Genomic DNA, 27,669 nt, shown 5'->3' on the forward strand with positions numbered 1-27,669 from the left:
CTTCCCAATACCTACCCCTTTGACATTGCCTTTAGTCTTCACCTACTCCCAGCACTACTTGGTGTCTGGTTATTCTTTCCTCTGAGACATGCTTTGGGATGTTTTAATACATTAGATGTGCTATAAAACTGCAAGCTATTGTTGGCTGTGTAAGTTACATGCCCCGCCAAAATGGTCTACTAGTAGAAAGAAAGACTTACACCGGACATCCCAAAGAGCTTTACAGCCAATGAAGTACATTTGGAGTATAGTCACTGTTGTAATGTAGGAAACGCAGCAGCCAATTTGTGCACAGCAAGCTCCCACAAACAGCAATGAAATAATGAGCAGATAAAGGGTGAAAAATTCCGTTGCGCTCCATTTGGAGGAGGTAACACTCGCAGGCGCAGGCACAGAAGTCTCGCCGCTTGCGAGAAATTGGGGTTACCAGCCCCAAAAAGAAGATTGAAAAATAACGCAATCCACTTCCTTTCTGGGGTGGTAGTGGGGTGGACGCGTCTAGAACGGGGCACAGCGTTCCGCACTGGGCCGTGTAGCCCTGCCACGTAGAGGGGCTCTTCCCTGAATTATAGGGAGGGGCCCATGCTACAAACTCAGCAGTAATGAAAGGGTCCTATCAGGACCACCGGTGAGTGGGGGTGCCGTGCCAATAGCTTGGCACTCAAGCAATGTCCGATCGTGACATGGACCCAGTGTTCAAAGTGCCAACATCAGAAGAATTAAAAAAAAAGGCCCACATCTCCATTTTAACTTGCGCCCCGTGAGCGGCCACCCAATTCATACCCCCTGAAGCTGTGCCAGGCAATGACAACAACAGCTTCAGGGGGTAATCCCCAATTTAGGGTCTGGAGCACTAACGGGGCACTGCACACGGTGATGACGTTGGTGATGAATTTAACGGGAGTTGTTCGCGGCACCACGCCCGGGTGAAAAGTAGTTAGTGCCCCCGCGATAAATATTGACCAGGACACCAGGAATAACTCCCCTGAAGTTCTTCGAAATAGTGCCAAGGGATCTTTTACGTCCAGCTGAAAGAGCAGATGGGGCCTTGGTTTAACATCTCATCTGAAACACGGCACCTCTGACAGTGCAGCACTCCCTCAGCACTGCACTGGAGTGTTAGCCTAGATTTATGTGCTCAAGTCCCTGGAGTGGGACTTGAACCCACAACCTTCTGATTCAGAGGTGAGTGTGCTACCCACTGAGCCACGGCTGACACTCTTATGTAGCGTTTATGTAAGCATTGTTTAAAGCAATACATTTTTTTTCCACAGTTACCTCATTTGATATTTTTATTACTTTCTCCAAGAAGTTTGGATAAATGGCGCGCACCATCACTTTCACCTTCAATTTTTCCCTCTTCTTAATAAGAGATGCCAGTTCTGCTTTAAGTCTAAGAATTTCCTTCCTTTTCTGTTTTGCTAGTTCAGTTTCCGTAGCTATTTTAGTCTTTGCTCTGGTTTGCTTGGCTTTATTTTCCTTAGGAGGGGAAGAGGGAAAACAATAGACATTAGTGCACAAATTACTGCCACATCTATAAAAATGTAGCTTGAATAGACCATCTTCTCCTGAAAGATCTTTAAATTACATAGAAACCTAGAAATTCACAGCGCAGGAGGAGGCTATTTCGGCCCATCGTGTCCGCGCCAGCCAACAAAGAGCCACACAGCTCTCGAGGTTACATATATACCTATGAACAATGGCGGAAAGGTAAAGAGCACCCAGCTCAACCAGTCCGCCCCATACAACTGCGACACCCCTTGCACCGAAAGATTCTACACTCTACCCTAACCGGAGCCATGTGATCTCCTGAGAGGCAATAACCAGATAAAAACCCAGGCCAATTGGGGAAAAAAAAATCTGGGAAAATTCCTCTCCGACCCATCCAGGTGATCGAAACTAGTCCAGGAGATCACCTTGGTTGTATTCCATTCATTGCAGTACTTACCATCGTATCTGCACCAGCCAACAAGAGGCTATCCAGTCTAATCCCACTTACCAGCTCTAGGTCTGTAACCCTGCAGGTTACGGCATTTCAAGCACCTTTTAAATGTGGTGAGGGTTCCTGCATCCACCACCCTTCCAGGCACTGAGTTCCAGACCCCCACAACGCTCTGCATGAAGAAACTCCCCCCTCAAATCCCCTCTGAACCTTCCACCAACCACCTTATAACTATGTCCCCTTTTAATTGACCCCTCCACCAAGGGAAATAGGCCCTTGCTATCCACTATATCCAGGCCCCTCAAAATTTTGTACACCTCAATGAGGTCTCCTCTCAACCTCCTTTGTTCCAATGAGAACAAACCCAGCCTATCCAACCTGTCCTCATAGCTAAGATTCTCCATTCCAGGCAGCCTCCTAGTAAATCTCCTCTGCATCCTCTCTAGTGCAATCACGTCCTTCCTATAATAGTGACCAGAACTGCACGCAGTACTCCAGCTGTGGTTTAACCAGAGTATTATACAATTTAAGCATAACTTCATTGCTCTTGTATTTATGCCTCAGCCAATAAAGGCAAGCATTACGTATGCCTTCTCAACCACCTTGCTACATTCAGGGATCTGTGGACAAGCACTCAAAGGTTTCTTTGTTTATCTACACTTTTAAGTGGCCTACCGCTTAATGTGTATACCCTTTCCTTATTAGCCCTCCCAAAGTGCACTACTTCACACTTCTCCAAATTAAATTCCATTTGTAATGTTCTGACCAGTAGATTGATATCCTCTGCAGTCCGTGACTGTCCTCTTCATTATCAACCACACAGCCAATTTTAGTGTCATCTGAAAACTTCTTAATCATATTCCCGATATTCAAATCTAGATCATTGATATATACACCACAAAAAGCAAGGGACCCAGTACTGAGCCCTGCAGAACCCCACTGGAAACATCCTTCCAGTCAGAAAAACATCCATCAACCATTACCCTTTGCTTCCTACCTCTAAGCCAATTTTGGATCCAACTAGCCACTTTGCCCTGGATCCCATGGGCTTTAACCTTCATGACCAGTCTACCATGTGGGACCGTATCAAAAGCTTTGCTAAAGTCCATGTACACTACATCGTACTCAATACCCTCATTGACCCTCCTGGTTACCGCCTCAAAAAATTGAATCAGGCTAGTCAAACATGATCTTCCCTTAACAAATCCATACTGACTGTCCCTAATTATCCTTGCTTTTCCAAATGTAGATTTATCCTGTCTTTCAGGATTTTTTCTAATCATTTTCCCACCATTGAGGTTAGGCTGACAGGCCTGTAATTACTTAGCCTATTCCTTTCTCCCTTCTTAAACAAGGGTACCACATCCTAGTAAATCTCCTCTGCACCCTCTCTAGTGCAATCATGTCTTTTCTATATTATGGTGACCAGAACTGCATGCAGTACTCCAGCTGTGGCCTAAGCAGAGTATTATACAATTTAAGCATAACCTCCCTGCTCTTGCCTTTATTAGCAGAGGCATAGAATACTAGCATTCTGTATGCCTTCTTAACCACATTATCCAGCTAGCCATCTCCAGTTCAGGCCTACTGAATGGACCAGGGTTGGTGGTCCTTGCCCAAGTCTCCTACTCCAAAGTATTCCTTCACTTAAGATGAGCATAAAAGACAGTTTCCCTATCCCAATGATGGCCTAAATGCATGTTCCCAGCCATCATTTAAAAAGAGGGACACATCCCTTCCAAAATAAAAGTTGCCACATGCAACTTGGGAATCACCAGGTCCGCAAGTGCACAGCCAGATCCTGACTCAGAAATATCTCACATGTCCGGCCAAAAGCATTTGATGCATGGCCTTTAAAATCAATCAAAAAACTTTTGCCATTGACCTCTGGCGACCCTGTTGACCGGCTAACCTTATTGGCCCCAAATAAAAACGTAAAAAGGGGGATAGCGGGATCGGGAGTCATGTCTCTCTCTGCACAATCACCCAAAACTGGCAGTGATGCTGGAAACAACAGGAGTACACATGGTGGACCTTCTGATCGACTCAAATGTCCATAGTTACAGGCTCCCAACCCCTTATAGGAGCAAGGTGCCTGCAGCTGGCACCTTAAAATAACCATGCCAGCGATAGCTCTCTCTCTTTAACTTATCTTAGAGCAGTGAAACCAGAGGTGGACTCAATAGAACTCAGAAGACCAAATGCCTAAACTGCTTAAAAGCCCAAATGGACCGCAGAAGAATGAAGGCCGCTACTGAACAATCCTACAATAACTTCCCAGTCTGAAGGGTAGTTACTGCAGGATCATTCTGAATTTTTCAAATGTCCCTTTCTCCCCTGTAAAATCACAACTGAAAACCCACCAGCGTTAAAGGGTTTGACCACTGGAACATATTTAAGCTGTGCATTCATGTGATCGTCCATGGAACTGCACAGAGTTGGTGTGGGTTCAAAACTTCAGTTCAACTTTTCTGGCTTGCGGTAGAATACACAGAATTCACAGCACAGAAACATGCTACTCAGCCCAACTGGTCTATGTCTTTGTTTATGCCCCACACGAGCCTCCTCCCACTATTTTACCTTGCCCTATCAGCATAACCTACTATTGATTTCTCCCTCATGCACTTATTGAACTTCCCCTTAAATGCATCTATGCTATTCACCTCAACCACTCTGAGTTCCACATTCTAACCTCGCTGGATAAAGAAACTTCGCCTGCCTTTCTTACTGGATTAATTAGTGACCATCTTATATTCATGCCCTCTAGTTCTGGATTTCCCCACAAGCAGAAGCAACTCTATTTCTACTTTATCAAACTCCATCATAATTTTAAAGACCATTATTTAGTCACCATCTCAGCCTTCACTTTTCTAGCGAAAAAAGAGCCTCAGCATGTTCAGTATTTCCTGATAATTATAGCTTCTCAGTTCTGGTATTATCCTTGTAATTATCTCTTTCACCTTCTCCAGTGCCTCTCCATACTTTTTTTTTAAATATAGAGACCAGAACTGTGCATACACAGTACTCCAAGTGCTGTCTAACCAAGGTTCCATACAAGTTTAACATAATTTTTCTGCTTTTCAATTCTATTTCTCTAGAAATGAACCCCAGTGCTGTGTTTGAATTTTTTATGGCCTTGTTAACCTGCATTGCTACTTTTAATGATTTCTGTATCTGCACCCCTAGATCCCTTTGCTTCCAAGGGGTATGTTGCCTCTTTTTTTCTCCTACCAAAATGCACCACCTCACACTTATCTATATTGAATTTCATTTGCCAATTACACACCCATTCTGCAAAATTATTATTCTCTTATTATATTTTTTCATAGGCCCTTATCCTGCGAAATATTTCCGTACTTACTTCCAGGTCCACAGCTGTGGAGAGTTCTCTTCTCAGGCCTATGCCTGTGTAAAGGCCCATGAATCCCAGGGGCGCACATGGTTCGTAAACGTCCCTGGGATCACGCGGGCCCGGTCAACCAATCAAAAAGGGAGATGCTTATGGAAATTCCATTTACGTACAGAATCGCCATAATCATGTTAGAAATCCTCAAATAAATAAGAATTCACACTTTAAATAAAAATAAATATTCCCATGTACAAAATTCATTAAAAAGAGCCTTTAAATAACCATTTGGAATAAAAATGTAATTTTTTGAAAAATTAATTTAAACATTTTAAAACAGGTCAAAACTGACCTAATTTTAAAATGTATGTGTATGGTTTTAATCATTTTAAAAATGTTATTTTAACCCTTATGCCTGCTTTTACCAGGTGCAAGGGTTTCATAAGAACATAAGAATTAGGAACAGGAGTAGACCATCTAGATCCTCGAGCCTGCTCCGCCATTCAACAAGATCATGGCTGATCTGGCCGTGGACTCAGCTCCACTTACCCGCCCGCTCCCCGTAACCCTTAATTCCCATATTGGTTAAAAATCTATCTATCTGCGACTTGAATACATTCAATGAACTAGCCTCAACTGCTTCCTTGGGCAGAGAATTCCACAGATTCACAACCCTCTGGGAGAAGAAATTCTTTCTCAACTCGGTTTTAAATTGGCTCCCCCGTATTTTGAGGCTGTGCCCCCTAGTTCTAGTCTCCCCGACCAGTGGAAACAACCGCTCTGCCTCTATCTTGTCCATCCTTTTCATTATTTTAAATGATTCTATAAGATCACCCCCCTCATCCTTCTGAACTCCAATGAGTAAAGACCCAGTCTACTCAATCTATCATCATAAGGTAACCCCCTCATCTCCGGAATCAGTCTAGTAAATCGTCTCTGTACCCCCTCCAAAGCTAGTATATCCTTCCTTAAGTAAGGTGACAAAAACTGCACGCAGTACTCCAGGTGCGGCCTCACCAATACCCTATACAGTTGCAGAAGGACCTCCCTGCTATTGTACTCCATCCCTCTCGCAATGAAGGCCAACATTCCATTCGCCTTCCTGATTACCTGCTGCACCTGCAAACTAACTTTTTGGGATTCATGCACAAGGACCCCCAGGTCCCTCTGCACGTTGTAATTTTTCCCCATTCAAATAATATTCCCTTTTACTGTATTTTTTCCCCCAAGGTGGATGACCTCACACTTTCCGACATTGTATTCCATCTGCCAAACCTTAGACCATTCGCTTAACCTATCTAAATCTCTTTGCAGCCTCTCTGTGTCCTCTACACAACTCGCTTTCCCACTAATCTTTGTGTCATCTGCAAATTTTGTTACACTACACTTTGTCTCCTCTTCCAGGTCATCTATATATATTGTAAACAGTTGTGGTCCCAGCACCGATCCCTGTGGCACACCACTAATCACCGATTTCCAACCCGAAAAGGACCCATTTATCCCGACTCTCTGCTTTCTGTTAGCCAGCCAATTCTCGATCCATGCTAATACATTTCCTCTGACTCCACGTACCTTTATCTTCTGCAGTAACCTTGTGTGGCACCTTATCGAATGCCTTTTGAAAATCTAAATACACCACATCCATCGGTACACCTCTATCCACCATGCTCGTTATATCCTCAAAGAATTCCAGTAAATTAGTTACACATGATTTCCCCTTCATGAATCCATGCTGTGTCTGCTTGATTGCACTATTCCTATCTAGATGTCCCGCTATTTCTTCCTTAATGATAGTTTCAAGCATTTTCCCCACTACAGATGTTAAACTAATCGGCCTATAGTTACCTGTCTTTTGTCTGCCCCCTTTTTTTAAACAGAGGCGTTACATTAGCTGCTTTCCAATCCGCTGGTACCTCCCCAGAGTCCAGAGAATTTTGGTAGATTATAACGAATGCATCTGCTTTAACTTCCGCCATCTCTTTTAATACCCTGGGATGCATTTCATCAGGACCAGGGGACTTGTCCACCTTCAGTCCAATTAGCCTGTTCAGCACTACCCCCCTAGTGATAGTGATTGTCTCAAGGTCCTCCCTTCCCACATTCCTGTGACCAGCAATTTTTGGCATGGTTTTTGTGTCTTCCACTGTGAAGACCGAAGCAAAATAATTGTTTAAGGTCTCAGCCATTTCCACATTTCCCATTATTAAATCCACCTTCTCATCTTCTAAGGGACCAACATTTACTTTAGTCACTCTTTTCCGTTTTATATATCTGTAAAAGCTTTTACTATCCGTTTTTATGTTTTGCGCAAGTTTACCTTCGTAATCTATCTTTCCTTTCTTTATTGCTTTCTTAAGTCATTCTTTGCTGTTGTTTAAAATTTTCCCAATCTTCTATTTTCTCACTAACCTTGGCCACCTTATACGCATTGGTTTTTAATTTGATACTCTCCTTTATTTCCTTGGTTATCCATGGCTGGTTATCCCTTCTCTTACCGCCCTTCTTTTTCACTGGAATATATTTTTGTTGAGCACCATGAAAGCTCCTTAAAAGTCCTCCACTGTTCCTCAATTGTGCCACCGTTTAGTCTGTGTTTCCAGTCTACTTTAGCCAACTCTTCCCTCATCCCACTGTAGTCCCCTTTGTTTAAGCATAGTACGCTCGTTTGAGACACTACTTCCTCACCCTCAATCTGTATTACAAATTCAACCATACTGTGATCACTCATTCCGAGAGGATCTTTTATGAGGAGATTGTTTATTATTCCTGTCTCATTACACAGGACCAGATCTAAGATAGCTTGCTCCCTTGTAGGTTCTGTAACATACTGTTCTAAGAAACAATCCCATATGCATTCTATGAATTCCTCCTCCAGGCTACCCTGTGCAATTTGATTTGACCAAATCGATATGTAGGTTAAAATCCCCCATGATTACTGCCGTTCCTTTTTCACATGCTTCCATTATTCCCTTGATTATTGCCCGCCCCACCGTGAAGTTATTATTTGGGGGCCTATAAACTACACCCACCAGTGACTTATTCCCCTTACTATCTCTAATCTCCACCCACAATGATTCAACATTTTGTTCATTAGAGCCAATATCATCTCTCACAACTGCTCTGATATCATCCTTTATTAACAGAGAGCTACCCCACCTCCTTTCCCTTCTTGTCTATCTTTCCGAATCGTCAGATACCCCTGTATGTTTAATTCCCAGTCTTGGCCACCCTGCAGCCACGTTTCTGTAATGGCCACCAAATCATACGCATTTGTAATGATTTGTGCAGTCAACTCATTTACTTTATTTCGAATATGGCGTGCGTTTAGGTAGAGTGTTTTAATACTAGTTTTTAAAACCATGATTTTTAGTTTTGACCCCTCCTGCAGCCCCTTTATATTCAGTGGCCCTTTGTTTTTTGCCTTGGGTTTCTCTGCCCTCCACTTTTACTCATCTGCTTTCTGTTTCCCTCTGTCTCCCTGCATTGGTTCCCATCCCCCTGCCATATTAGTCTCACTCCTCCCCAACAGCACTAGCAAACACTCCCCCTAGGACATTGGTTCCGGTCCTGCCTAGGTGCAGACCATCCGGTTTGTACTGGTCCCACCTCCCCCAGAACCGGTTCCAATGCCCCAGGAATTTGAATCCCTCCCTGCTGCACCACTGCTCAAGCCACGTATTCATCCGAGCTATCCTGCGATTCCTACTCTGACTAGCACGTGGCACTGGTAGCAATCCTGAGATTACTACTTTTGAGGTCCTACGTTTTAATTTAGCTCCTAGCTCCTTAAATTCGTCTCGTAGGACCTCATCCCTTTTTTTAAACCTATGTCTTTGGTACCAATGTGCACCACGACAATTGGCTGTTCATCCTCCCTTTTCAGAATGTCCTGCAACTGCTCAGAGACATCCTTGACCCTTGCATCAGGGAGGCAACATACCATCCTGGAGCCTCGGTTGCAGCCGCAGAAACGCCTATCTATTCCCCTTACAATCGAATCCCCTATCACTATCGCTCTCCCACTCTTTTTCCTGCCCTCCTGTGCAGCAGAGCCAGCCACGGTGCCATGAACTTGGCAGCTGCTGCCCTCCCCTGATGAGTCATCCCACTCAACAGTACTCAAAATGGTGTATCTGTTTTGCAGGGGGATGACCGCAGGGGACCCCTACACTACCTTCCTTGCATTGCTCTTCCTGCTGGTCTTCCATTCCCTAGCTGGCTGTGGACCCTTCACCTGCGGTAAGACCAACTCGCTACACGTGCTACTCACGTCATTCTCAGCATCGTGGATGCTCCAGAGTAAATCCACCCTCAGCTCCAATTCCGCAACGCGGACCGTCAGGAGCTGGAGGCGGATACACTTCCCGCACACGTAGTCGTCAAGGACACCGGAAGTGTCCCCGAGTTCCCACATGGTACAGGAGGAGCATAGCACGTGACCGAGCTCTCCTGCCATGACTTAACCCTTAGATACACTTAAATTGGCAACAACAATGCTAAAGTTTACTCACTGTTATATAAGAGAAAAAAGAAAAACTACTCACCAATCACCAGCCAATCACTTACCCCCTTGGCTGTGACATCACCTTTCTGTTTCTTTCTACTTCTTTTTTGCTTTCTCCCTGTAGCTGCACAAGCCACGCCTCTCCACGCACCTCCTCGACGCTGCTCCCGACAGCCGCCGCATTGAGCCTTTATAGGCCTCTCGCCGATCCAGGACTCGCGCCTCACCACGCACCTCTCACCGACATTTCGTGGGCATTCACTGGGCAGTAGTTGGTCAAAGAGCCCAAATCTGCGCCAGCGAAAGTGTTTCTGCAGCAGATGTGAACAATCTGTCAATGCGAATGCACAAAAACCCGGAACTTGCAGGTTTCTGACAGCATACGCTGTGTGTACACTGTCGAAACTATCGTAATTTTAAGTCCATAGTCTTCCTCAGTATGGAGTCTTCTTCAAATTTTGAGATTGTGCCTCTGATTCCCGAGTCCAAATCATTTATGTAAATGTTGAACAAAAGTGGTCACAACACTGATCCCTGTGGAACATCACTTCCCACCTTCCACCAGTCTGAGTAACTACTTTAACTGCTGCTCTTTGTTTACTGTTTTGCAGCCAGCTTACTATCCGTTCTGCTACTTGTCCCCGGACTCCACATGTTCTGAATTTAGTCATAAGTCTACTATGTGGTACCTTTTGAAAATCCAAACATATTACATCTACCACTACACTTATCTACTCTTTGTTACTTCTTCAAAGAATTCAATAAGAATGGTCAAGCATCGCCTTCCCTTTTAAAATCTGTAAATTGTCATTTAGAATACTTTACAATTTATTTTCATGTTTCTTGATAATTTAATTTTGTAGTTCCTCTTTGCCTTCCTCTTTGTTTTTTGTTTTTCTTTCCAACCACTTCATATTCCTTTGTCATCCTTTTCTTTATTATCTATGTACTTAGTGTATGCCTTTTTCATTAGTTTCAATTTAGCCTTATCTTTTTACTCATCCACAGTGTTTTATTATTGGTTACTTTGTTCTTGTTAACTGGAGGAATACATATTTCCTGAACTCTCGATCATCTTTTTAAATATTTCCCATTGCTGTTCTACCTCTGTTTGACAATACATTTTTTCCACTTTATCTTCCCTAGTTTCATTAACTTTTTTCCAATCTATTACTTTGGTGTTTGTCTTTCTTGGATCTTGCTCAATCATTATCTTAAACCTTATTATTCTGTGATCGCTATTGCTAAATGGTCCCCTACGCTTAATTATTTTATCTGCTCTGGTTCATTTCCGATTATTAGATCCAGCAGTGATTCCTCTCTTGTTGGGCTTCTTATGTACTGGGTAAGAAAGCAGTCCTGAACTCAGTGTAAAAACCCCATTCACTTTTCTCCTTTACCTACTCCTTCTTGTTAGTTTAACTACAGGTAGCTGAAATCTCCCATGATTATTATTCTATGAGGGTTAAATTTCGTTGTGCCCCGTTTGGGGGCGGTAACATCCGGGAGGCGGGACATTTTGCGGCAGGCGCAAAGTCCCGCCCCGCTCAAAAAATTCGGGTTACCTGCCCCGAAAGGAAGTGGAGCGCAAAATAACACGCTCCACTTCCTTTCTGGGGTATTAAAGGGAAGGGCCCAACCTGCAAACTCTGCAGTGAAGAAACAGGTTTCCCTAGACCACCGGGGAGTAGGGTTGCTATGCCAAAAGCCCGGCACTCAGGCAGAGTGCAAAAAATAAAGTGAGAGGAGTGATTAATAAAAACAAGTTAAATTGTGCACAGCATTCAGAACAAAAGGGGGGAACTGGAGGCAATAATTCATTGTGGGGGACCAGATGTTGTAGGAATAACTGAATCATGGCAACATAAAAACAGGACTGACACTTAAATATTGCAGGTTATAATAATGATCAAAATGTCAACGGGGTGCAGAAAAGTCACCAGATTATTTTTTTAAATGGCCGCCACCTCCCTTTTAACTAGCGCCCCACAAGTAGCCCGCTGCCCGGTTCAAATGCCCTGAAGCTGTCACTGGCAGATCGGGAGGAGCAAGCATCGCGAGACCTGACTGGGCACGGGGCTTGAAAAGGCAGAGGCACAGTGGGAGGAGCCAGAGATCGGGAGGAGCCAGAGATCGGGAGGAGCTATCTGCAGCACGACAAGAGTAAGAGACAAAAAGTAGAAAGAATCGAAATGTGACATCACAGCCAAGCAGATAAATGATTGGTGAGCATTTCTCTCTTTTTTTTTTTAAAACCTCAGGCATTGGTGTAAGTGAGGAGCTGCAATTAAGTATATAAAAGTGATATTTATTATCTTAAAAAAACCTAATTAATTAAATCAGCTGTTTGCTGGGTGTGTTTTGCTAAGGTTTAGAGTTTATTTCTGCTTGATAGTTCGGAGTCTAATTAGAGGGATGGCAGGGCAGCTCAGTCCCGTGGATTGCACATCTTGTGGCATGTGGGAAGTCCTGGACGTTTTGCACAGCCGGGATGACCATGTGTGGAGGAGGTATCTCCAGCTGCACCAACTCGAGCTCCACGTTTTGGAGCTTGAGCGACAGCTGGAGTCACTGCGGAGAGCTGCGTGGATAGCATGTTTCTAGAGGTGGTCACCCCGCAGCTTAAGAGTGTGCAGGTAGAGAGGGAGCAGGTGACCAGCAGACAGAAGAGGAGGAATGGCCAGATAGTGCAGGAATCCCCTGAGTTCATCTCGCTTTCCAACCGGTATTCTCTTCTGAGTACCGGTGAGGGCGATGGCGCCTCTGGGGAATGCAGCCAGAGCCATGTCCACGGCACCACGGGTGGCTCAGCTGCACTGGGCGGGGCGGGGGGAAAGAGAGGAAGAAGAAGAATGGAAGAGCTTTAGTGGTAGGGGCTTCAATAGTCAGGGGAGCAGCCAGGCGTTTCTGCAGCCGCCGACGTGACTCCAGAATGATATGATATGTTGCCTCCCTGGTGCCAGGGCCAAGGATGTCACAGAGTGGCTGTGGGGGGGCGGGGGGGGGGAAAGAGGGTGAACAGCCAGAGGTCGTGGTCCATATCGGAACCAATGACATAGGTAGAAAGAGGGATGAAGTCCTGCAGGCAGAGTTTAGGGAGCTAGGAGAGAGATTAAAAAGCAGGTTCTCGCGGATTACCCCCGGTACCATGAGCTAGTGAGTACAGAAATAGGAGGATAGAGCAGATTAACGCGTGGTTGGGGAGATGGTGCAGGAGGGAGGGCTTTAGATTCCTGAGGCATTGGGACCGCTTCTGGGGGAGGCGAGACCTGTACAAGCCAGACGGGTTGCACCTCAACAGAGCCTGGACCAATAACCTCGTGAGGGGGGTTGCTAGTGTTGTTGGGGAGGGTTTAAACTAGCTTGGCAGGGAGATGGGAACCTGAAAATAGATTCAGTAGGGAGGGGAGTAAAGCTGGAATTGGAAAGCAAAAATGTAGAAAGTGAATTTGAAAGACTGGAAACAAGGGCTAGAAAGTAGGCAACAAGGAGTTCTGGATATACTAAATGGAAGATTCTGACGGGACTGGACAGGTTAGATGCGGGAAGAATGTTCCCAATGTTGGGGAAGTCCAGAACCAGGGGACATAGGATAAGGGGAAGGCCATTTAGGACTGAGATGAGGAGAAATTTCTTCACTCAAGAGTTGTTAACCTGTGGAATTCTCTGCTGCAGAGAGTTGTTGATGCCAGCTCATTGGATATATTCAAGAGGGAGTTAGATGTGGCCCTTACGGCTAAGGGGATCAAGGGGTATGGAGAGAAAGCAGGAAAGGGGTACTGAGGGAATGATCAGCCATGATCTTATTGAATGGCGGTGCAGATTCCTGCACCTATTTTCTATGTATACACTTCAGTGCAAGGAATATAGCGAATAAGGCAGATGAGCAGAGAGCACAGGTAGACACTTGGAGGTGTGATATTATAGCTATTTCAGAGACATGGCTAAAAGAGGGGCAGGTATGGTTGCTCAACATTCCTGGTTACAGGATTTTCAGACAGGATGGAGAGGGGGGTAAAAAGGGGGTGTCAAGGTATTGATTAAAGAAACTATTACAGTTGTTCGGAGGGATGATATGTTAGAGGGATCAAACGAAGCCATATGGGTGGAACTGAAAATAAAAAAGGGGCTATCACACTGCTGGGCGTGTACTATAGACCCCCAGTGAGAGGGAGATGTAGGCAAATTTCTGAGAAGTGCAAAAACTATAGGGCACTATTAGTCGGGAATTTCAACTATCCTAATATTCACTGGGACAACATTAGTGTGAAGGGTATAGAGGGTGCAGAATTCCTAAAATGCATTCAAGAGAACTTTTTTAGCCAGCATGTAGCAAGCCCAATATTGGAGGGGGCGGTTCTGGATTTAGTTTTCGGGAATTAAGCTAGGCAGATGGAAGGGGTATCAGCGGGAGAGCATTTAAGTGCTAGTGACCATAATTCAGTTAGATTTAAAGGCAGTTATGGAAAAGGACAAGGTTAGACCAGGAATAAAAGTTCTAAATTGGGGAAAAGCCAACTTTGCTAAGCTGGGAGGTGATTTAGCCATTGTGCATTGGAAACAACTAATTGACGGTAAATCAGTGTTAGAGCAGTGAAAGGCATTCAAGGAGGAGATCCACAGGGTTCAGGCCAAATATGTCCCCTTAAAGAACAAGGGTGGGACTAACAAATCTAGAGCCCCCTGGATGTCTAGGGACATACAGGTTAGGATAAAGAATAAAAGAGAAGCTTATGACAGATATCGAGGGCTACAGAATCTCTCAAGAGTATAGAACATCCAGGGGTGAGATCAAAAGGGATATTAGAAATCAAAGAGAGAGAGCATGAAAAATTCTTGGCAAGTAAAATCAAGGAAAACCGAAAGATGTTTTATAAATATATTAAGAGCAAGAGGATACTAAAGAAAGGGTAGGACCTATTAGAGACCACGAGGGTAATCTGTGTGTGGAGGCAGAAGATGTGAGGCTGGTTCTTAGTGAATACTTTGTGTCTGTTTTCAAAAGAGAGGGGCGATGCAGACACTGCTATCGAGGAGGAGGAGTGTGAAATATTAGATGAAATAAACATAGTAAATGAGGAGGTATTAAGGGTTTTAGCAGCTTTGAAAGTGGATAAGTCCCCAGGCCCGGATGAAATGTAACCCAAACTGTTAAGCAAAGCAAAAGAGGAAATAGCAGAGGCTTTGACCATCATTTTCCAACCTCTCTGGCTTCAGGTGTGGTGCCAGAGGACTGGAGGACTGCTAATATGGTACCTTTGTTTAAGAAGGGAGAAAGGGATAGACCGAGTAATTACAGGCCTGTCAGCCTAACCTCAGTTGTGGGAAAATTATTGGAAAAATTCCTGAAGGACAGGATAAATCTACATTTAGAAAGACACGGATTAATCGGACAGTCAGCATGGATTTGTTAAGAGAAAGTCGTGTCTGACTAATTTGATTGAATTTTGAGAGGAGGTCGATGAGGACAGTGCGTATGATGTCGTGTATATGGATTTTAGCAAGACTTTTGATAAGGTCCCACATGGCAGACTGGTGATGAAAGTAAACGCCCATGGGATCCAGGGCAAAGTGGCAAGTTGGATCCAAAATTGGCTCAGAGGCAGGAAGCAGAGGAAAATGGTTGATGGGTGTTTTTGTGACTTGAAGGATGTTTCCAGCGGGGTTCCGCAGGGCTCAGTACTCGGTCCCTTGCTTTTTGTGGTATACATCAATGATCTAGACTTGAATATAGGGGGTATGATTAAGAAGTTTGCAGATGTTACAAAAATAGGCTGTGTGGTTGATAATGAAGAAGAAAGCTGCAGACTGCAGGAAGATATCAAATCAACTGGTCAGGTGGGCAGAAGAGTGGCAAAATGCAACTTAATCCTGAGAAGTGTGAGGTAATGCATTTGGGGGAGGGTTAACAAGGAAAGGGAATACACATTAAATGGTAGGACACTGAGAAACAAAGGAGCTTGGGAGTGCATGTCCACAGATCCTTTTCAGGGTAGCAGGCCAGGTGGATAAGGTGGTTAAGAAGGTATACGGAATGTTTGCCTTTATTAGCCGAGGCACAGAATATAAGAGCAGGTGGGTTATGCTTGAACTGTATAAAACATTGGTCAGGCCACAGCTGAAGTACTGCATGCAGTTCTGGTCACCGCATTACAAGAAGGACAGGAAGCACTGGAGAGGGTACAGAGGAGATTTACGAGGATGTTGCTGGGAGTGGAGAATCATAGCTATGAGGACAGATTGTATAGGCTGGGTTTGTTTTCCTTGGAACAGAGGAGACTAGATAAAAGTGGATAGAAAGTGTCTATTTCCCTTAGCAGAGGGGTCAACAACTAGGGGGCATAAATTTAAAGTAATTGGTTGGAGGTTCAGAGGGAATTTGAGAGGAAATTTCTTCACGCAGAGAGTTGTGAAGGTCTGGAACTTACTGCCTGAAAAGGAGAGAGAGGCAGAAACCCTCACCGCATTTAAAAAGTACTTAGAGTTACAGACCTAGAGTTGGAAAGTGGGATTAGGCTAGATAACCTCTTTTTGGCTGGCGCGGACATGATGGGCCGAAATGGCCTCCTTCCGTGCTGTAAAGTTCGATGATTCTATGGTCACCCGGTGCAACTTCAGGGGGTGATACCCGGGGGCTATAATGGGGTGTTGTGCACGGTGATGACGTTGTCATCGCTGGTGCAACGGAGCGGGGTGCTACGGGTTACCGCCACGTCTAAATGCCCACGGAATTTAACGGGAATCGTTAACAGCACCAGGTCCGAGCGAAAAGTTGTTTGCCTCCTGTTAACAATCTGAATTTCTAGCCCTATTTACTCATTTCATAAAATTGATTACATATTTCTTCCTTCACTTTCCTTCCACTATTAGGTGGTCCGTAGAATTCCCCTATTAATGTGATTGTTCCCTTCTTATTTTTTTAGCTCAATCCATATGGATTTCTTTCTATCTTTAATGTTAGTTATTTCCCTTTTTTTTTTGTACTGCCGTTATGTTATCTCTAATTAGTACAGCTAACCCACTCCCCCTTCTTCCTTGCCTATCCTTTCTAACGATGTTATAACCTGCAATATTCAATTGTCAATCCAGTTCTTGATGTTGCCATGTTTCAGTAATTCCAACTACATCTGGTTCCTCACTATAAATTGCCTCCAGCTCCTTTTGTTTTGAATGCTGTGCACATTTCTGTACAGGCAATTTAACTTGTTTTTATTAATCATGCCTCTCACTTTATTTTTTGTAGTCATTGTATAATTATGTTCTATAACTCTGTCTGTTCCTTAACCATGGTGTTACCCTTATTCCTTATCTTGGTCTGGCCTTTACTCCCATCGCCTATTTCTTTTACCTTCAGGTTTATGTTATTTCCACAGATCTCTCCCTGCGCCCGCGCCCGCGCCCCCAACCTTCCCCCTGCCCCCCCTTTCTAGTTTAAAGTCTTATCCACAGCCCTATTTCTCCTCTCCGTTCAGACTCTATCCCAGTCTGATTCAGGTGGAGCCCATCCTAATGGTACAGCTCCTTCCTGTCCCAGTATTGGTGCCAGTGTCCCATGATGGAACCCCTCCTTCCCATACCACTCTTGCAGCCATCACTTAATTTCTGATCTATTTATCCAGCTATTGACCTTTGGGCTGTATTATTTATGGCGCAGACCAGCTCCATGAACAACACAGCCCAAGCGTTAAGCCTGAATAAGTAGGAGGAGTTACAGAATAAAAACAAGTATTTTTGTTATGCAATTTTCAAAACCAGCTAAAGTAATGAAAATGACCAGACCAGTCCATGCTGCATGTTTACCTCTAAGAACTTATCAAATTTATAAATTGACTGTTTCAGCTCTTCTTCCTTTCTGTTCAGATCCTCTCTTCTCTGCTGCAAAAATTGGATTTTCATCCTGAATTCCTGTCAAAGGAGAAATAGGATGTTAAAAAATAACATGCACAGAAGGTTCTTACAGGTAATCAGATCTTACTTTATGAAGGAGTGGCTAGTTACATTCCGGAGACCTCATGGCATTCAGTAATTACAGTGATAAGGGGAACAGTTTTATGAACTCTCAAGTTACAAACCCCTCTTTTTTTCCAAGCTATTATCTCCCCTGTCCATGAGCTATACACCAACTACAGTAGAGAGAATGGATGAGCAACCTGCTTAAAGGTGCTAGAAGGTGGGAAATGTGTTCACTGAAAAGTCTCCCTTCCATTCCCCCCACCCCCGGGGAAATGCTTGGCTTTTGCTAAACAGTTACCCATAACCAAGTGGCTAAAATTGTAAAACTCACTGGCGAGAGGGATCACAGGCCGTTGCCACCATTCCAGGACAGTGTGTGTTGATACTGTCATTCAGTGCACCATAACCCCACCAAAATAGGATCGGGAGAATTTGATGATCATACAAAATTGTACAGGTAACAGACAGTGAGACAGAGATTATCCAGTTATTGAGAGCAGAGTACATTGATCCTTGATTGTCACATAGCATTTAATATAAAGAAGTGTAACAGAATGTAGATCGGTGCAAAAAACAGTAAATATGATAAAATAAAAGGACAAAACTTTAAAGAATGTTGAATGGGACAAAGATTTGGGAGAGCTTAGCAACTAATCATTGAATCTGTTACAACAACAACTTGCATTTAAATGGCACCTTTAATGTAGGAAAATGTTCCAAGGCATTTCACAGGAGTGTGATCAGATAAATATTGATACCAAGCCATTGAAGGAGTCTTAGAAGGGGTAACTAAAAGTTTGGCCAAAGCTTTGGGTTTTAAGAAGGGTGTTAAGGGAGGAGAGGCATGCACGATGAGACAACCATATCATGGGATGTATAACCAAAAGCACCGAATAGAAAACCAAGGTGGTTATACTAATTCTACAATGAAAATTAGTTTCTGGCCATACTTAGAATATTATATCTATCTCTGGTCTTTGTGTTGTCTCTAGTCTATATTTGGCATTTTGTCTCACTTGGTAGTACTCTTGCTTCTGGGAATGAAGGTAATGGGTTCCCCAGTCCAGGACCTATGCTTGTAATCTAGGCTCCACTCTGGTGCAGTAGTAAAGAATGATACTGTTATGTATGCAATAAAAGGATCAAGCTGATTACTGTTTAACTAAACAAGGTACAACTTTGCTTCTGCTTTATTTAGTGTCTGACTCACAAAATTGTCTGACCTTTTATACCAGAGCAGCACCATGTGCGTGCTGCTCAACGGCCTCCAACAATGACACCATCTGGTGGCTACAAACAGCATGTACATACATGACAATGCCCTCCTCTGAGAGCTTATCAGAGTCTTTCACAGGTTGAGACGGTCCAGTGCTTTACGCTCCCGGGTTGACCGTCTCAGTTAGATTCCAGCCTTGGGTGAATGTGCGGAGTCTGTTGTGGCTGGTGGCTGGATGGCTGACTTGTTGGGGATAGCAGTGGCCATGTCAGGAATCGCAAGTCCATTTTTATTGAACAAGTCAGTGATGGAAATTCCAGGTTCACTGATGACCCGCGAGTCCACTGAAGGCTGGTTGGTCGGGAGTTCGTTGGTGAAGTGTGAGTCCGGGGATCAGCAGAGGCCTATAAAAGGCCGCGAGAGGCGTCGGGAGTTCGTTGGTGAGGCGTGCTTGTGCAGCTACAAGGAGAAGGCAAAAAAGAAGTAGAAAGAAACAGAAAGGTGACGTCACAGCCTAGGGGGTAAGTGATTGGCTGGTGATTGGTGAGTAGTTTTTCTTTTTCTTTTTTCTATTAGTTAGTAACTTTTAACATTGTTGTTGCCAATTTAAGTGTATCTAAGGGTTAAGTCATGGCAGGAGAGCTCGGTCGGGTGTTATGCTCCCCCTGTACCATGTGGGAACTCAGGGACACTTACATGTGCGGGAAGTGTATCCGCCTCGAGCTCCTGACGGTCCGCGTTGCGGAGTTGGAGCTGAGGGTGGATTCACTCTGGAGCATCCACGATGCTGAGAATGACGTGAGTAGCACGTGTAGCGAGTTGGTCTTACCGCAGGAGAAGGGTCCACAGCAAGATAGGGAATGGAAGACCAGCAGGAAGAGTAGTGCAAGGAAGGTAGTGCAGGGGTCCCCTGTGGTCATCCCCCTGCAAAAAAGATACACCACTTTGAGTACTGTTGGGGGGGGGGGGGATCACTCATCAGGGGAGGGCAGCAGCAGCCAAGTTCATGGCACCGTGGCTGGCTCTGTTGCACAGAAGGGCAGGAAAAAGAGTGGGAGAGCGATAGTGATAGGGGATTCAATGGTGAGGGGAATAGATAGGCTTTTCTGCGGCCGCAACCGAGACTCCAGGATGGTATGTTGCCTCCCTGGTGCAAGGGTCAAAGATGCAGGACATTCTGAAAAGGGAGGGAGAACAGCCAGTTGTCGTGGTGCACATTGGTACCAACGACATAGGTTAAAAAAAGGGATGAGGTCCTACGAAACGAATTTAAGGAGCTAGGAGCTAAATTAAAAATGAGGACCTCAAAAGTAGTAATCTCGGGATTGCTACCAGTGCCACGTGCTAGTCAGAGTAGGAATCGCAGGATAGCGCAGATGAATACGTGGCTTGAGCAGTGGTGCAGCAGGGAGGGATTCAAATTCCTGGGGCATTGGAACCGGTTCTGGGGGAGGTGGGACCAGTACAAACCGGACGGTCTGCACCTGGGCAGGACCGGAACCAATGTCCTAGGGGGAGTGTTTGCTAGTGCTGTTGGGGAGGAGTTAAACTAATATGGCAGGGGGATGGGAACCAATGCAGGGAGACGGGAACCAATGCAGGGAGACAGAGGGAGACAAAAAGGAGGCAAAAGCAAAAGACAGAAAGGAGATGAGGAAAAGTGGAGGGCAGAGAAACCCAAGGCAAAGAACAAAAAGGGCCACTGTACAGCAAAATTCTAAAAAGGACAAAGGGTGTTAAAAAAACAAGCCTGAAGGCTTTGTGTCTTAATGCAAGGAGTATCCGCAACAAGGTGGATGAATTAACTGTGCAAATAGATGTTAACAAATATGATGTGATTGGGATTACGGAGACGTGGCTCCAGGATGATCAGGGCTGGGAACTCAACATCCAGGAAGGATAGAATAAAAGGAAAAGGAGGTGGGGTAGCATTGCTGTTTAAAGAGGAGATTAATGCAATAGTTAGGAAAGACATTAGCTTGGATGATGTGGAATCTATATGGGTAGAGCTGCAGAACACCAAAGGGCAAAAAACGTTAGTGGGAGTTGTGTACAGACCTCCAAACAGTAGTAGTGATGTTGGGGAGGGTATCAAACAGGAAATTAGGGATGCATACAATAAAGGTGCAGCAGTTATAATGGGTGACTTTAATATGCACATAGATTGGGCGAGCCAAACTGGAAGCAATACGGTGGAGGAGGATTTCCTGGAGTGCATAAGGGATGGTTTTCTAGACCAATATGTCGAAGAACCAACTAGGGGGGAGGCCATCTTAGACTGGGTGTTGTGTAATGAGAGAGGATTAATTAGCAATCTTATTGTGCGAGGCCCCTTGAGGAAGAGTGACCATAATATGGTGGAATTCTGCATTAGGATGGACAATGAAACAGTTAATTCAGAGACCATGGTCCAGAACTTAAAGAAGGGTAACTTTGAAGGTATGAGGCGTGAATTGGCTAGGATAGATTGGCGAGTGATACTGAAGGGGTTGACTGTGGATGGGCAATGGCAGACATTTAGAGACCGCATGGATGAACTACAACAATTGTACATTCCTGTCTGGCGTAAAAATAAAAAAGGGAAGGTGGCTCAACGTGGCTATCAAGGGAAATCAGGGATAGTATTAAAGCCAAGGAAGTGGCATGCAAATTGGCCAGAAATAGCAGCGAACCCGGGGACTGGGAGAAATTTATAACTCAGCAGAGGAGGACAAAGGGTTTGATTAGGGCAGGGAAAATGGAGTACAAGAAGAAGCTTGCAGGGAACATTAAGGCGGATTGCAAAAGTTTCTATAGATATGTAAAGAGAAAAAGGTTAGTAAAGACAAACGTAGGTCCCCTGCAGTCAGAATCAGGGGAAGTCATAACGGGGAACAAAGAAATGGCAGACCAATTGAACAAGTACTTTGGTTCGGTATTCACTAAGGAGGACACAAACAACCTTCCGGATATAAAAGGGGTCAGAGGGTCTAGTAAGGAGGAGGAACTGAGGGAAATCTTTATTAGTTGGGAAATTGTGTTGGGGAAATTGATGGGATTGAAGGCCGATAAATCCCCAGGGCCTGATGGACTGCATCCCAGAGTACTTAAGGAGGTGGCCTTGGAAATAGCGGATGCATTGACAGTCATTTTCCAACATTCCATTGACTCTGGATCAGTTCCTATCGAGTGGAGGGTAGCCAATGTAACCCCACTTTTTAAAAAAAGGAGGGAGAGAAAACAGAGAATTATAGACCGGTCAGCCTGACCTCAGTAGTGGGTAAAATGATGGAATCAATTATTAAGGATGTCATAGCAGTGCATTTGGAAAATGGTGACATGATAGGTCCAAGTCAGCATGGATTTGTGAAAGAGAAATCATGCTTGACAAACCTTCTGGAATTTTTTGAGGATGTTTCCAGTAAAGTGGACAAGGGAGAACCAGTTGATGTGGTATATTTGGACTTTCAGAAGGCTTTCGACAAGGTCCCACACAAGAGATTAATGTGCAAAATTAAAGCACATGGGATTGGGGGTAGTGTGCTGACGTGGATTGAGAACTGGTTGTCAGACAGGAAGCAAAGAGTAGGAGTAAATGGGTACTTTTCAGAATGGCAGGCAGTGACTAGTGGGGTACCGCAAGGTTCTGTGCTGGGGCCCCAGCTGTTTACATTGTACATTAATGATTTAGACGAGGGGATTAAATGTCGTATCTCCAAATTTGCGGATGACACTAAGTTGGGTGGCAGTGTGAGCTGCGAGGAGCATGCTATGAGGCTGCAGAGTGACTTGGATAGGTTAGGTGAGTGGACAAATGCATGGCAGATGAAGTATAATGTGGATAAATGTGAGGTTATCCACTTTGGTGGTAAAAACAGAGAGACAGACTATTATCTGAATGGTGACAGATTAGAAAAAGGGGAGGTGCAACGAGACCTGGGTGTCATGGTACATCAGTCATTGAAGGTTGGCATGCAGGTACAGCAGGTGGTTAAGAAAGCAAATGGCATATTGGCCTTCATAGCGAGGGGATGAGAGTACAGGGGCAGGGAGGTGTTGCTACAGTTGTACAGGGCCTTGGTGAGGCCACACCTGGAGTATTGTGTACAGTTTTGGTCTCCTAACTTGAGAAAGGACATTTTTGCTATTGAGGGAGTGCAGCGAAGGTTCACCAGACTGATTCCCGGGATGGTGGGACTGACCCATCAAGAAAGACTGGATCAACTGGGCTTGTATTCACTAGAGTTCAGAAATATGAGGGGGGAACCTCATAGAAACGTTTAAAATTCTGACGGGTTTAGACAGGTTAGATGCAGGAAGAATGTTCCCAATGTTGGGGAAGTCCAGAACCAGAGGTCACAGTCTAAGGATAAGGGGTAAGCCATTTAGGACCGAGATGAGGAGAAACTTCTTCACCCAGAGAGTGGTGAACCTGTGGAATTCTTTACCACAGAAAGTAGTTGAGGCCAATTCACTAAATATATTCAAAAGGGAGTTAGATGAAGTCCTTACTACTCGGGGGATCAAGGGGTATGGCGAGAAAGCAGGAAGGGGGTACTGAAGTTGCATGTTCAGCCATGAACTCATTGAATGGCGGTGCAGGCTAGAAGGGCTGAATGGCCTGCTCCTGCACCTATTTTCTATGTTTCTATGGTTGTCGACGGTTTCTTCGTCCGACTGCTCTGGCTCGTCTGTATGCCTCAGCTTTGTTTGATCCATGTGTTTCTTGCAAGTTTGCCCTTTCTTGAGCTTAATAACAAATACTCTGTTGCCCTCCTTGGCCATGACTGTACCAGCAATCCATTTGGGACCCTGACCATAATGCAACACATATGCAGGATCATTAACAGAAATCTCGCGTGACACAGTTGCGCGATCGTGGCACCCTTGTTAATTTTGTCTTCTGTATTCAACGCGATTACTTAAATCCAGCTGTACAAGAGATAACTTGGTCTTAAGACCTCTTTTCATCATGAGTTCAGCAGGGGAGATCCCAGAGAGTATGTGGGGTCTTGTCCTTTCACTCAGCAGTATGCAAGACAAGTGGGTCTGCAGTGACCCTTGGCTTACTCTCCTCATGCTTTGCTTGATAATTTGTACTGCATGTTCTGCTTGCCCGTTGGACACAAGCTTGAACGGTGCTGATCTTACATATTTTATGCAGTTAAGTTTTACAAACTCCTGAAACTTGTGACTGGTGAAGCACGACCCATTGTCTCACCACTACGTCAGGCAGACCATGTGTCGCGAACGTGACATTGAGATTCTCTATGGTTGCTGTGGGCGTACTGGATAACATGATTATGCATTCTATCCACTTCAAATAAGCATCCACCACCACTAAAAACATCTTGCCCAGGAAGGGACCTGCAAAATCTATATGGATCCTGGACCAAGGTTTGGATGGCCATGACCACCGACTCAGCGGCGATTCCACTGGTGCTTTGCTGAGCTACATGCAGATGTTACACTGATGCACGCATGCTTCCAGCTCAGAAATCAATTCCTGGCCGCCATACCTGGGACCTGGCGATGGCCTTCATCATCACTATACCAGGATGTGTACTGTGTAATTCACGCACAAACTTCTCTCTCCTTTTCTTAGGCATTACGACTCGATTGCCCCACAATATGCAATCTGCTTGAATAGACAGTTCGTCCTTGTGACGAAAATACAGTTTGGCCTCCTCGCACATTTACTTAGGTATGGCAGCCCAATCCCCTTTGAGGATGCAACCCTTTACCACCGATAATATCGGGTCCTGGCTGGTCCAGGTCTTAACTTGTTGAGCCGTGACAGGGATACCTTCATTCTCAAAAGCATTCATGATTAACATTAAATCTGCCGGTTGTGGCATTTCCACCGGCAACCTGCTCAAAACATCGGCACAATTCTCTGTGTTAGGTCTGTGGCGAATTACATAATCATAGGCAGATAATGTCAGCGCCAACCTTTGGATGCGGGATGAAGAGTTGGTATTGATACCTTTTCTCTCAGAAAACAATGAAATGAGCGGCTTGTGATCGGTCTCAAATTCGAACCTCAGACCAAACAGGTATTGATGCATCTTTTTTGACACCATACTGTAGGCTCTTTCTGCTTTAGACAAACTTTTGGATGCATATGCGATAGGTTGAAGTTTCCCCGACTCATTGGCTTGTTGCAATACGCAACCAATTCCATATGACGATGCGTCACAGGCCAAAACTAAATGTTTACATGGGTCATAATGTACCATCAGCTTGTTCGAGCAAAGCAGATTGGTGGCTTTCTCGCAGGCTCCGTCTTGCAATGCGCCCCACACCCGGTTGTTGCCTTTTCTCAATAGCATGTACAGTGGTTCAAGTAAGGTGCTCAATTTAGGTGGGAAGTTACCAAAGTAATTGAGTAGACCCAGGAATGCGGCTTTGGTGCATTCTTGATGGCTTTGGTTTTCACATCAGTAGGTCGGATGCGGCGATTTTCCTCCCGAGGAATTCGACCTCCGGTGCCATGAAGATGCACTTCGGACATTTAAGTCCGAGTCCCACTCTGTCCAAATGCAGTAGCATCTCTTCCAGATTGTTCAGATGTTCCTGGGAGTCACGACCGGTGATCAGGATGTCATCTTGGAACACAACAGTTCTAGGAACGGACTTCAGTAGACTTTCCATATTCCTCTGGAATATTGCTGCAGCAGAGCGAATTCCAAACGGGTGCCTTTGGTAAATAAACAGTTCTTTGTGCGTGTTAATGCACGTAAGTCTTTGACGTCTCGACCAATTCCTGCGTCATATAGGCCAACATCAAGTCCAGTTTTGTGAATGACTTCCCTCCGGCTACCATCGCAAACAAGTCATCAGCCTTCGGTAACGGGTACTGATCTTGTTTCGAAGCCCTGTTGATCGTAGCCTTATAGTCTCCACAGATTCTGACTGTGCCATCACTTTTCAGCACCGGAACAATGGGGCTGGCCCATTCATTAAATTCGACCGGTGATATGATCACTTCACGCTGGAGACTGTCCAGTTCAATTTCGACCTTCTCCCTCATCATATGCGGCACTGCCCGAGATTTATGATGGACGGGTTTTGCAACTGAGTCCACGTGGATCTGCACCTTGGCTCCCATGAAGTTGCCGGTACCCGATTCGAACTGCGAGGGGAACTTGCTCAATACTTGGGCACATGTATCTTCCTCCAACAATAACGCCTTTATGTCATTCCAGTCGCATCTGATTTTCTCCAACCAGCTCCTGCCGAGCAGCGTTGAGCCATTGCCTTGAACAATCCACAGCGGTAACTCGTGAACCGCACCGTTATACGACCCATTAATTTGTGCACTGCCAATCATCTTTATCAGTTCTTTGGTGTACGTGCGCAGCTTGGTGTTAACAGGGCTCAGCCTGGGCCTCACAGTCTTAGTATCCCACAGCTTCTTAAATGCCCTGTTGTTCATGATCGATTGACTCACCCGTGTCCAGTTCCATCGATACCGGTAATGAAAATTGGTTTACTTTTAGTTATGAAAAAGAGTATAGTCCATACACTTCCTCCTCTGGCATCTCGGATTGCATATCCGGATCTGTGCTAGTCTGACTCATCCTCCACGTGGTGTGTTGCAGCTCGCTTGCTCATCTGCGGACACTTGCGCTGGAGATGCCCCACTCTCAGACAGCCTTTGCAACTATATTGCTTAAATCGGCACTGCTGGTGCCGGTGATTTCCCCCACAACGCCAACACGGAGAAGTCAGATACATTCCCACTGGCAGACTTTGGGCAGCCACAGGTTTCGCGAACAGAGCCAGATAGGCCCTGCCATGTGCCGCTCTGCCGAACGCCGAATCAGTCGCGAATGCAGCTGGATAGGCCCACCCATGTGCCCCTCTGCCGCACGGCGAATCAATCGCATTTATAGTACTTGCCGAAGTTCGGTTCTTCACCGCTATTTGCTTTAAACTCCTGTCCGTTGTCATACATGATTGAGCCCTTTTTAAATCCAACTCCTCCACCGCCAGAAGTTTGCGCAGGATCACCTCGTGGTTGACTCCGATAACAAAGAAGTCCCGCAGCATGTCTGCTAACACCGTCCCAAATTTGCACGGTCCCTCTGGTTGGCAATGAATTCCACCGCGCTCTGGCCCTCTGATTGAACGTGTGTATAAAATCTGTATCTCGAGATGACGATACCGTCGTCTGGCTTGAGGTGCTCCCGTACCAATGTATACAACTCCTCATATGTTTTCTCTGTTGGATCACTAGGCATGAGTAGATTCTTTATCAGGTCGTAGATCTTCGAACCGCACACAATGAGGAACACGGCCCGGCGCCGATCTGCATCATCGACTCCCTTCATTTTGTTGGCCACGAAATACTGGTTCAAATGGCTCACAAAGTCTGCCCAATCTTCTCCCTCCTTGAATCGTTCTAAAAATCCAATCGTGCTCATTTTGCAAATTCTCTTTGCCAAAATGTTATGTATGCAATAAAGGTTCAAACTGAGTACTGTTTAACTAAGCAAGGTACAACCTTGCTTCTGCTTTATTTAGGCCCAAAGTGTCTGACTCTCAAAATGGCTGGCCTTTTATACCAGAGAGCACCATGTGCGTCTGCTCAGTGGCCTCCAATAATGACACCATCTGGTGGCTACAAACAGCATGTACATACATGACAGATACTGTCATGTACTCTACATAGCTACTGTTGGTAATATCACAAGGTGTGCACCAGAGGGCACAGCAGTGAGTGA

The 27,669-nt window shown here is 45.0% G+C and overlaps 1 protein-coding gene across 1 annotated transcript in view; it reads right to left on the reverse strand.

The window, feature by feature from the left end:
• The window catches only part of cfap73 (cilia and flagella associated protein 73), a 56,675-nt gene that overhangs the window by 14,195 nt on the left and 14,811 nt on the right, over positions 1–27,669 (reverse strand). Inside the window, exons 4-5 of the mRNA XM_070886328.1 lie at positions 17,593–17,697; positions 1,279–1,479 (exon numbers count right to left, since the gene is read on the reverse strand). Coding sequence (XP_070742429.1) covers positions 1,279–1,479; positions 17,593–17,697 — 306 coding nt within the window. The remainder of the gene's footprint in view (positions 1–1,278; positions 1,480–17,592; positions 17,698–27,669) is intronic.

This window comes from Pristiophorus japonicus, chromosome 8 (assembly GCF_044704955.1).
Source record: "Pristiophorus japonicus isolate sPriJap1 chromosome 8, sPriJap1.hap1, whole genome shotgun sequence".
Taxonomy (NCBI): Eukaryota; Metazoa; Chordata; class Chondrichthyes; family Pristiophoridae; genus Pristiophorus; species Pristiophorus japonicus.